General features: G+C 37.9%; 1 protein-coding gene across 3 annotated transcripts in view; it reads left to right on the top strand.

Annotated features, from left to right (window-relative positions):
• The window catches only part of USP24 (ubiquitin specific peptidase 24), a 65,792-nt gene that overhangs the window by 25,926 nt on the left and 27,837 nt on the right, over positions 1-12,029 (top strand). For 2 of the 3 annotated variants that reach the window (XM_075037182.1, XM_075037184.1), the window contains exons 16-32: positions 784-828; positions 1,401-1,508; positions 2,195-2,344; positions 3,119-3,250; positions 3,776-3,887; positions 4,141-4,217; positions 5,118-5,258; positions 5,411-5,464; positions 5,657-5,772; positions 6,451-6,517; positions 6,689-6,799; positions 7,202-7,300; positions 7,382-7,552; positions 8,167-8,252; positions 8,401-8,494; positions 8,752-8,907; positions 11,253-11,350. In XM_075037182.1, the coding sequence (XP_074893283.1) occupies positions 784-828; positions 1,401-1,508; positions 2,195-2,344; positions 3,119-3,250; positions 3,776-3,887; positions 4,141-4,217; positions 5,118-5,258; positions 5,411-5,464; positions 5,657-5,772; positions 6,451-6,517; positions 6,689-6,799; positions 7,202-7,300; positions 7,382-7,552; positions 8,167-8,252; positions 8,401-8,494; positions 8,752-8,907; positions 11,253-11,350 (1,817 nt within the window). The remainder of the gene's footprint in view (positions 1-783; positions 829-1,400; positions 1,509-2,194; positions 2,345-3,118; positions 3,251-3,775; positions 3,888-4,140; positions 4,218-5,117; positions 5,259-5,410; positions 5,465-5,656; positions 5,773-6,450; positions 6,518-6,688; positions 6,800-7,201; positions 7,301-7,381; positions 7,553-8,166; positions 8,253-8,400; positions 8,495-8,751; positions 8,908-11,252; positions 11,351-12,029) is intronic. The other variant, XM_075037183.1, reaches the window with a different exon arrangement.

The raw sequence follows: 12,029 nt of genomic DNA, 5'->3' as shown, positions 1-12,029 counted from the left end.
AAGAAGCCATTCCTGCAGCTGCCTGTGCTAAGATGTTTCCTGGCAGCAGCAGAGATGTGCATGGCTTAAAAGACTGCATATATTCTATCCTGTACTGTTCACATAGCAGGCAGTTTTTCTTGAGGTCTGCAGGAATGCTCCTGTCCTTTTTTTTTTTTTTTGTCTGAAGTACAGTGTAAATAAAGAAAAAGGCTTGCACTTTTTTCATTCATTTCTTTCATGATAAATTAGATTTTGTCTATGTTGCAGCATCTGTAGAGTATATTAGTTGTTTAGGAGGCATAGTATGTTGCTTCTCAATATCAGTCACACTATTTGTGTGTGTGTTTATGAATACAGATTGCAAACTTTGAATTCTCAATGTCTGTAAAACTTGCAGTTTTTTCTTTTGGATCTTCTCTTGTGCTTTCCTATTCTTGCATTCTTTTTAATTACGTTCTAGCAAGGACCTTTATAAGGGTGCTGCAGTGGGAAACACTAGTGGAAAGCTATAATTGTAGGCTAGAAGGGATTGGGGTAACCATACAGCAGGCTTCTAAAAATACCTGATTTTCTTACTTCCCTTCATTAGGGGAAATGAAGACAAACTGGGAGGGAATGTAATATTAAGGCAGCATTCTCAAATACATGAGGGAGTCTTCAGTGGAGAGTTTTCTGTTATGGGCAGGTTACTTTAATCTCTCTAAGTGTGTAGGTGGTATTGGTTGTTGTCAGTATTTAAACCAGACATCACTTCTCTGAACAAGCAACCTCAGTACTGGTTTGTGTGGTCAAACTTTACAGAAAATGAAGCCTCCCAGAAAAGTGATGAGCAGTTCTAACAATGAGGTAGGAGGGTTATTCTTTGTAGGATCTCTTTCAAAATGCAGCTTAAGTATCCTTTGCTTCCTATCAGAGGGCTCCTCGCAGCACCAATCAGAAATTTCTTCTGATCTCTTAACCCTCAGTAGTATTTCAGGTTCTTTCTTCTATTATTCTTGCTTCAGCAATAAATAACATTTGACTGGATTTGCCCTTTTATGCCCTAACAGGCCTGCTTCATCTCCCATAATTGAGGAAAGGTGGTGGTTATCATCTCTCCCTGGTGCAACTGAGTTCTTTTTGTCTACTTAATTTGCATGCTCTCTAGCAAGGAGGTGGTACTTTGGGCTTAATAATAATAAGGATAGCAAAATGGCATATGTGTGTGTCAAAGGACTTCTTGTAGAAAGTGAAGGGCACCTTGTGTGTGTTTGGAAAGGAACCAGGAACAAGTAACTGAAGCCTTCAGAGCTAGTAGCTGTTGTTTTGAAACAGCGGCATTAATAGAAGTTGTTAGGCTTCTAGGAGTCTAAGAGGAAACTTAATCAGTTGTTGAGCATGTACACATGTGTAATTTTTTTTACCTTTCCTACTACTAGTCATCCCAGCACAATAATCCTCAATTTGTGTGGGTGGTGCCAGCATTACGTCAGCTCCATGAAATCACGCGTTCATTTATTAAGCAAACTTACCAAAAACAAGACAAGGTAAGAATATATGCTGAGATGATTTTTGAAGCCTTTGTTACGTCTGTGTGGCTCTGCTTCTGTAGAACATGGAAGTTTGAATTTAGAAGTGAGGAAATAAAATACTAAAAAACATTTTGACAAGTACAGTTTAGTGATGTAGCATAAACAAATTGTTCAAGTAGAGATGCTGTGTTGTGTGCCGTCCATTTGCGTGTGCATGTATATGTACGTATAAATCTGTTTGCTGTGTCAGGACTGATTTATTTTACTCTCAGCTTTTTGTAGAATAATTAACAGGCTCTGTTAAGAAATGAACAATGGCTAATGTTTAGACCAGCTGCTTTGTAATTGAATTGACATTGACTCTTGGAAAACAGACTAAAATACCAGCAAGTCACATGTGTTATACAGTGGCTGAGTGGAGGTGTGGGACTTTGTTTGCAATCTGCAGCACGTGTATTTCAGCACATGCTGAAAACGCTAGTGTCAGGGGGCTTTGGATGCTTGGAAGGGATACAGCTGACTGGTGAGGGGGGAACGATACTCCTTCTGATAAGACACATGTCTGTAGAAGAGCAGACTGTTGTGTGCATGTGCCTGTTCATGTATTTTCTTAAAAATCTCTTCTCTCAATGTTTTGTGGGTTTTTTTGGTTTTTTGTTTTTTGTTTGGGGGGTTTTTTTGTTTGTTTTTTTTTTGCCAAGAGCATTATTCAAGATCTAAAGAAAAACTTTGAAATAGTGAAGTTGGTGACAGGAAGCTTAATATCATGCCACCGTTTGGCTGCATCTGTGGCGGGTCCAGGAGGGCTTGTTGGAGCAACGTTAGTGGATGGCCGATACACTTACCGGGAGGTACTGAACCCTGAATTTCTTACTACCTTAGGTTTTTGAAAACATGTAGAGTATTACTGACCAAGTTGCATAAGATTAGGTAATGTTTCGTTTTTTTGGAATTCACTGGTATGTATGTTCTCTCTGGTGAATAATTACACTTGTTTTTATTTATAGTTCTGACACTTACCTATCAGGGCTTGTTGTAGCCTTGTTACTATATTATAGAGCAAGGGTGGGCAAACATCACAATCTACAAGTTTCTTGGCAAAGTCTTTAACTGGTTGAGAGCTAGATTTCTCCACCTCAGGACCTCCTGTCTCCAAGTTTGTGCATCTTCAGCTTCTTCACCAGCTTTACTTCAGCTACCCTTGTAGAGACTATACCTTTGAATTTGTGTGAAGCTCTTGAAACCTGAAACAGATTTACTAGTTAGGACATGGAAGCCACACATACAGATAGCTTGTAACAGTTTGTTGCTGAGGTTTTGATAATTATTTTTCCACACTATTCGTGACTTAATAACTAGTGTCAAATAATATCAATATCAGGAAAGTAATAGCAAATCCAAGGGGACTTTAATGTTTCTTTTCAGAAAGGTAATCAAAAAGAAGTAATGTTAAAAATTGTGTAAAATAGAAATAAATTTCACTGCAGAAACAATTTCTGTTTTCCAAGCTTTGCAAAGTGTACTGTTATTTGACAACTAAGTTTGCAAAAAATAAAAAGAATGCTCAGAGTTCTTGCTTCAGAAAGAAAAGTCTTAAGCTTGAGTTTTTGTTTCCTCTTTCTCAGTATTTGGAGGCACATCTAAAATTTTTGGCATTTTTTCTGCAAGAAGCCACCCTTTATTTGGGTTGGAATCGTGCCAGAGAGATCTGGGAATGCCTTGTAACTGGCCAGGATGTTTGTGAGTTAGATCGAGAGGTAAGAAAAACTTGAAAAGTTGGTGTCTGTGGTTGCAGAGTGAATCTTAATGGATTATGAATAGCACGTGTGTTTGTTGAGACATGTGAAACATTAAGTAGCAAACACAAACTCATAAGGCATTTATAAGCTTTGTGTAGGCTAATGGAGCCACTGTTACATGTTCGTTTATGACTAGGATGCTCTTTTAACATTAAACCTGACTGAAGGAGGAATGTTGGCCAGGAGATTAGTTGCAGGTTTATGGATACTGGTTTCAAAAGGGGTAGGTGCAAGTTTGTGGAGTCATAAAAGAGACATTCAGCATTATTTGGGTGAAAGATAACTATGAAAGTGCAGTACCCTAATGCTGCAATACAGCCCGTATAATATGTGAGGTTACTAGGAGATTAGATTTTGAACCTCTTGCTGTAGATAAAACTTCTGTAAGATGAGTTACTACAGTATCTGACATAGTTTGCCAATGCTGTATAAAACTATTTGCCCTGACAATGGGGTAAAAATACATCTGCCTTTCATTCACAGATGTGCTTTGAGTGGTTTACAAAAGGACAGCATGATCTAGAGAGTGATGTACAGCAACAGCTCTTCAAAGAGAAAATTCTTAAACTGGAGTCATATGAAATTACTATGAATGGTAAGAAAATGGCTTTGATCAACAGATTTGTTTCTGAAATATATATCAGAAATCTGCTTCCTAAGCCTTCAAATTAAATATCCAAACAGTTCCGTAAATCAATATAATCAAGTGGTCTTTTCCTATCATTTTGAGTTTCAATAATTGTAGAGGGAAAAGGTCGTCTCCTGTATTTGATATCTTCATTTTTTAAAAAAAGCATAGAAACTTAGCCTGACCTGAATAAAAAGCTTGCACCTTTTTTCACTTTCAGGTTTTAGTTTATTTAAGACTTTCTTTGAAAATGTGAACCTGTGTGACCATCGACTAAAGAGGCAAGGCACTCAATTGGTGAGTGTTCTGGCAAGTTCATTCTTATATACTACCTGTGGCGTCTTGGGGATAGGAGATGAGACAAGGCAAGGATTCTTTAGTGCCTGTTTGACATGGTCCTGTTTGTATTTAATATGCAGATCATCCTTCTAGCTTTAACATTGTTAAATTCTGAAGCTAAAAGTCCAGAATTATGACAGTTAAAATTCAGCAATTGGTAGCTGGAAGCTGGTATGTAGCTTCTAAAGCTTTGCAGGAGGAGTGAGTGAGCTACTTCTTTATTAATAATCATGAATTCTAGTGTGCATTTTTTGATTCTCCCTAGCAGGGGAATATTCCTTTTTTTTTTTTTTTTTCTTCTTCTTTACAAGACATTTAGGCTTATAATATTAAAATTCTAACCTACAATAACTTTTAATTCTATGATCCTTCAGTGTTTTTGTTAAAGTAATGGTTATATGTTAAGTAGTTTTCCACAGGCATTTTAGATCTTTATCACAGAGAGTTAACTGACTTCAAATGCATAATTTTTTGCCAAGTATCATAGTAGGTTTTGTGATGGTTTATTATGTGGTTAGTTACCGTGTTGACCTTTGTGAAACAAATTCCATTCCCGATTAAATTTCTCTGTGCTTTTGAAGTTTTTAATTTCTCGGTTGGCTTGACTGAGAGTGTTCTTTGGAACTTGTTTATCCACCTGTAAACAAATTATTTTTTTTTCTAGCGTAACTATACAAATCTGCAGCTATTGATTTCACTTTGCACTGTGCCAAAGCTTGGCAGTGTATTGGAAAAGAAAATTTTTAAGGTTCAGTCAAAATATGCTTTTCCAGCAGATGGAAAACTGTTTTGTTCCTGTGGTTCCACTCACTATTGTGTAAGAAGTCCAATCATGTTTTATTGTTCTCTCTTGTGTAGAGTGTAGAAAAACTGGAATTAATAGGAATGGATTTCATTTGGAAGATTGCAATGGAGTCACCTGATGAAGAAATTGCCAATGAAGCTATCCAGTTGATAATAAATTACAGCTATATTAATCTAACTCCTAGATTGAAAAAGGTAGGCATATATTTGTACATCAAAATGCTTTGACATTCATAGAGCCTTGATGCTCTGCATGTTAAAATGTGTAATTTATTGTGTTCTGTCAGTTCGAGTGATTCCCATGATTTTGGTTTAAGTTCTAATTAATTTGTATATTTTATCTTTAGGATTCAGTATCACTGCACAAGAAATTCATCGCTGATTGCTACACACGATTAGAGGTAAAGGGCAAACTTAATTGTTCTTCTACCTACATCCTTTTCCATTTTGTATCTTAGAATTAGAATAATAGGTTACGATAATTCTATTTAAAGAAAAGATTTCTTTCTGCAAATATTTCTTGTCCTCTTAGCTCTCCAGGACGTACTAATTGTCCATGTAAACTAGCACTTATGCTCTGCTTTGTATTCTAGGCAGCCAGCTCTGCACTTGGTGGTCCAACATTAACACATGCTGTTACAAGAGCTACAAAAATGCTTACAGCAACTGCTATGCCTACGGTAGCAACATCAGTTCAGTCTCCTTACAGGTAGGCCTGCCTTTAAAAGAATAAATATGACAGTAGACATTTGTTCCCAGCTGCTTTCCACCTGATTTTGAGTACTAATTAAAATTCTCAGTATTGGTAGTTGTATATTCTGGTGGTTTCTCAATTGAATATTCCAATTACAACGCAATTTGAGTTCCAAAGAGACTTTGAAAAACCTGCGTTATAAACAAACAAACAAAAAACTCCAACAACAACCAAACAGAGAAACCCAACACCCCCCACTCCAAACCACCAAAACCAAACCAATCAAAACAAGAGAGAAACACAAAAAGCCGCAGAAAGATCCACAAACTGTTACCAGCCTGTTAGTCATGTAATATTTCTGGGGCAGTGGGGTTTGGTTTGCATTTGTTTGGTTTTTTTAATTGGGAGAGAAAAGGATGGTTTTTCATCCTCTAGCTTAACTTACACATACCTAAATGTGTGTAGCTTAAATATGAGCGCGGGGTGTACCTTTAGAAACATGAAGCTTCTTCTGAAGCTGGCTACATCTCAAGCAATATAATGCAAGCTTCTTGGCCTGTTTTCCTAGTTAATTTCAACTGAATTAACTCTAAGGAGTTATATTTAAAAACATCTAATTCATGGTGGTTACCCATTGGCATTGAAAATTAATCTCTGAGACAAGTTACTCTTGTTTTCAACATTTATCTCTAGGTCAACTAAACTTGTAATAATTGAGAGACTGCTGCTGTTGGCAGAGCGTTATGTGATAACAATAGAGGTAAGATATGTAATTTCTTAGTAAGCAAGGCTAAGAACACAACTTCCAATATTATTAAAATTAGTAAAAGTTATTTAAACCTATGTAACTATAGTAACTTTGTTACATACCATCATAGAAACGTCTTTGTTTTCAAGGGTGGTATTCACTGTTATCCTTCCCTTCCTGTAGGACCTTTACTCCGTTCCCCGAACTATTCTACCTCATGGTGCCTCTTTCCACGGACATCTTTTAACGCTTAATGTTACATACGAGTCTACCAAAGATACCTTCACCATAGAGGTATGTGTGCATAGGTTATATGTGTCTTGCAGTGTTGATCATGTAGCTACTCTTGGGTTTTTTGATGCCTGGACTGAACAGAGTAAGCTGGTTTTAAGGACTCCAGTCAACTTGAAAACTCTATTTGAAAATGTTAAAATTGTGTCTAAGGCTACTGTAGTGGAAGTATCTGTAGACAAAATGTATTTTGATCACCATTCTGGGGTGGGAAGAAGTTGTTTGCTTACTGTCAGTGATGGAGCATTTCTACTGCTGTCCTACCCTGTCAGTCTCTTTTGTGAACAATACCTTTACCACCCTATGCAGAGGAGCAGGAAGACCTTAATGGAAGATTTTTCTTTTTTTCTCTTGGAATTTACTGCTTGAGCAGACTTACTGAACCATTGTCATTTAATTTTACAGGCTCATAGCAATGAAACTGTAGGGAGCGTCAGGTGGAAGATAGCAAAGATGTTGAATTCGCCTGTGGATAATATACAGATATTTGCCAATGACAGCCTGGTATGTTAACTACAAAGAATTCTCATTCTTTCTGAAATTAAGTCTCTTTTCCAGAACTAAATGATAAATATTTTCTTGCAGCTAACCGTAAACAAAGATCAGAAACTACTCCACCAACTGGGCTTCTCTGATGAACAAGTCCTTACAGTAAAAACATCAGGAAGCGGGACTCCATCAGGGAGCTCTGCAGATTCCTCAACCAGTTCCACCAACAGCAGCAGTGTATTTAGTTCATCCTATGCAATGGAACAGGTACAGCGTAATAGCCTGAAACCATCCCTCAGATTTTTGCTGCATGGGGGGATAGTTGGGGGAGACACAGCTGGGGTGGAAGAGGTACAGTAAGATGAGACAGAAGCTGTTCACATGAGCTTGAGTATCCAGTCTTTAGTAGTCTGGTTTTGCTTTCAAACTGGAATTGAATCAAAGCATTTAAATATGCGATTGCCTTATGCATGCAGATTAGACTTTATAATCTGTATTATGTCACCTATTGTAGCCTGCTTGGTGTTTACTAATCTCTACATGGTCTTTCTAACAAACAATACCCATATGAGTTAGTTACGAGTTTTCCAGATTTCCACTATTAATAAAGCTGCAATATGAAAATAAACTAAGAAGCATCAACTAGCGTGTTCAGACAACTCCTGGTCTGCTTTGTATGCCATCCCTAACTAACAGTTGAATTCAAAAATTGATAGTTAAAAGGGAGATGGGGTAATGTGAAAATTCAAGTCTTGTCTCAGTCTAGAGATTTCTACATGCCAGGTTGGCATCTGGGTCAGTTGCTTCAGTGAAGAGCTCTCTTAAATTACTTGCAACAGAGAGGGGAGAGAAAGACCTTTGTATTTCTGCTTAATTCTCAGGAGAAATCCCTCCCTGGAGTAGTCATGGCTCTCGTGTGTAATGTGTTTGATATGCTTTACCAGCTTGCAAATCTAGAGGAGCCAAGGTAAGCAAACTAAATGGTTATTAAATATTGAAGAAATGCTCACACTGCAAAGTTTGAATAGCTACTTATTTCGCAGTGTGTGGGCATCCACCAGGCCACAGTGTGGCTGAGCCCTGTTTTGCGCAAGTAACTTCTGATAACTTTTCAGGATAACGCTGCGAGTGAGGAAACTTCTGCTCTTGATTCCCACTGACCCAGCTATTCAGGAGGCTCTTGATCAGCTTGATTCCCTGGGAAGGAAGGTATGGAGTAAACAACTAATCTTGGTGAGCTTAACAAAAAGGATTTTACTACCGGGTTTCTTAAATTCCCCGTCAGATTATAATCTGTGAAGGGTTTGAAACTCTACTGCAAAATAATGCTCATGTTAAGGATTATTGACTTACTTCCAAGCAGCTGGAGGCGGGAGGGTCATTACAGGGATTATAGGAAATGTATTGCCAATTACAACAAAATGCGATAGCCTCAAAATACTGCTTTTGTGGCTTTTTCCTGCTAGAAAACACTGCTATCAGAATCAAGTTCTCAGTCTTCAAAATCACCATCCTTGTCTTCAAAACACCAACATCAGCCCAGTGCTAGTTCAATACTAGAAAGTCTTTTCAGATCTTTTGCTCCAGGCATGTCCACCTTCAGAGTGCTCTACAATTTAGAGGTAAGAAAAAAAATGTACTTCTTTCAACTTGTGTTTCTGAGCACTAAGGTTTAAGTAGTTCTAAGTTTCTTGGGCAGGAGTCCACCATGACAGGGTCACTTTTCAAAATGCAAATGTCATGTCATAGTCTGCCTTTATGTATGTGATAAATTCTACACAGAACAAAAGGGGTAAGTAGTTCCCCTTTAGAGACTTCACTGTGAAGCCAGGCCCCTCTTTTTGTGATTTGCAAGGTGGAAGGAGTATTCTGAAGTAAGTGGAGACGAGCAAAGAAACATCAAAGTCCTTACTGTTTAGGTAAAATTCCTGCTTGAATCTCCAGAAACTCTGAATATGGGAATTTTATAAAATATATATATATATATATTTTATAAATATATATAAAAAAAATTTGGCGCTTTAAAAAAATTAATGGGAGCTGTTGTTTAGTTTGATTGGTTTTGCTCAATTCAGTTTGAAAGAAGAAGAATGCTAACTTCCCTTCTGTATAAGTCTACCATATTCTGTCAAGGCTAAGGAGGAATATTTTTGAGAAGCGTTCAGCTGTGAAGAATTTTCACTATCCAAATGTGCAGGGCTTTTACCCAGAAGCTTCTGGCCTGTTTTAGCTGTGGATGTAAAGTGAGTGGAATACATAGAATTTTTTTACCCCTAAGTATTCTCCTGAGTAAGTTCTTTAGCCAAAACACTGGATTGGGCCCTGTGAAAAGGTTCTTTCCAACTGCTCAGTGCATGGATTTTAAAGAGTATAGGAGAGTGCAGCTGGTGTCATTGTTAGGACATTGAAATCTGCACACTCCAGGAAGCTGGGCAGTTTTTAGTTCTACTCGCAGGTCCCCCTGTTTATAAGGAGCCATTAGAAATACGGTTTGAACAACTTGAAGTTGGAGGAGTGGTTGCCAGCAGCTTTGAAAACAGTGGACAAAGTTATTTTCTTTCATTCCTGGTGTGTGCCCAGATTACTGTAGGAATTTTCTTGTAGTTGCTTTCCTCTGGGTTTCTGCAGTCTAATGTTAGCTCTTTGTCTTCCTACATTGTCATCACACTTGCAGCGTTAGGATTCCCCCCTTTTCTGTACAGCTGGAATGAAAGGTATTTGATGATATCTTTGAAATATGTTGACAAGTTCTGCAACTGAAAGAAAATAGTTTAGCATATCACAGCAAAGGTATCTTGTTTAACTGGCAGGTTACAGTAGAACGATACAGTTATCTGCTGCTTCCATGCCAGAGAAAATGATAAAAGCAAGTAATAAATTGTGTGCTTTTCTGGCAAGGGATGAGAAGTAGCAAATTGAATTAGATGTATGAGTGGACTTGTTCCTCAAGTCCAGTCAAGCCAACTGGAAGATGATTTCTGTCAGGAAAAGAATTATATGCTTTTGTATCCCCTCAACTGGTGATCTATTGAAAATATGGGAACCAGTCTGAACTGCTTTCTGAAAAAATGTGCACAGGAAATTTGCAGAGCTTATGAAAGAGATGAAAATTAAATGCTGCAGATGTTCAGGGTTATATCATGCAGTGTTGTGATAAGATTTCATGCCTGGAACTATGTAAACCATTCTTCTGACCTGTGAACCTGGAAAAGATGCATTTTGTTTCCCACATCCAGCATTGTTGGCTGTACATGCCAAAGACTTTTCAAGAAAGTAAATAACTTCTGGGGGTTTTCTGGGGTTTTGGGAGGGGCTGGGGTTTGGGTTTTTTGGGGGGGGGAGGGAGAGTGTTGGTTTGTTTTTTCTTTATGTAAAATGAAGTGAAATTGATTATAAATGTATATGAGATCTGACCCACAGAGACCACAGACTTCCTTATGGCCATGTTTCTGAGCGTAATTGCATTCGGTGAAGTTTAGTGCTGACTTAAAACAGGAGGGATGATACAGTGGTGATGTTCATAAGGCCCATAGAATTACCTGGACCATCTTATAAAAAAAAAAGGCAATAAGGTTATGTTTCAGAAGGCATGAATCAATAAGTAAGCCATCTGGGGGTGTTTTATGGAATACTGTCAACTGAAAATCTAGAAAGAAGGAGGATTTGGGCTCTTAAGGAGCACCAGCTGAGCCTGAAGACAACATTTCATGTGCTAGAGTATGTACTCTATCCTTTCCCTTAACAAGTAAACTGCAATGAGAAAAAAACCCCACCCTTTGATACAGAATAAATACCTGTAATAGTCATAGTTGTTAATGTGATTTCTCTTTACTGGCTACAGCTTCGCATAAGTTAATTGCTTCATTTTTAGTGGGGTTTTTTTCTGTTACACTTTTAACCTTCAGCAGATAAAGAATACTAAGGGGCAGGGGCAGTGTATGCATGTTTGTTTATTCATTTATTTTAGGTACTGAGCTCCAAGCTGATGCCAACTGCAGATGATGAAATGGCAAGAAATTGTGCCAAGTCTTTCTGTGAAAACTTCCTCAGAGCAGGAGGCTTGAGGTTAGATTTCAAAATCTTGACTCAATTTATAACACTTCATTTAGTTAGCAGTTCTGCATGGTTTCTGATTTCCACACTGTAGCACACTAGTAAACCTGTCAGCTTCTTTTTCAGAGAAAAAAAATCCACCCAAAGCTGGTTTTTCATTATCCAGGGTCTGAAAAGCTACTGTAGCTACCATAGTAATGTAACAGAGTACCTGCTGTTAAACCCCAAAATAAAGTTAGACACAGATAAGCTTGCAAAGTGTAACTTTTACTAAGGTAGTGGATATTTGGATAGTTAGCATTTAAGTGTTTCAGACTTGCAAGTATGTACATTACAGTATGTCCTGCATAGATACCAGTGGACATTTTAAGCAGTCAAAGCATAGATCATGCTAAATAGAACCAAACTAAATTTTACAGTCTCCAAAATTCAGACGCTTCAGATAAGAGTTGAGGCACAGTGTGAGTGGTTTGGAAGACCTGGCAATACTGCTTGTGCATGTGTCAGATTTATGAAGTATATATTGCTCTTAGTAATTCTATCCACTTCACCCCCACCCCATAGATCCTGAAGCATTTTCCAGCAGGAACAGAAAGCTTCTGTTTGTAGGTGTAGGAGGGGAAAATGGGGATGTTAGTCTCCAAAGACACCAGTTTGGCAGTTTTAACTGGCATTCAGCTGACTGAACGAG

The sequence above is a fragment of the Buteo buteo genome, chromosome 10 (genome assembly GCF_964188355.1).
Source record: "Buteo buteo chromosome 10, bButBut1.hap1.1, whole genome shotgun sequence".
In the NCBI taxonomy this organism is placed as follows: Eukaryota; Metazoa; Chordata; class Aves; order Accipitriformes; family Accipitridae; genus Buteo; species Buteo buteo.
Note: the sequence above shows the minus strand (reverse complement) of the source record. Positions and strands in the feature narration are given on the sequence as shown.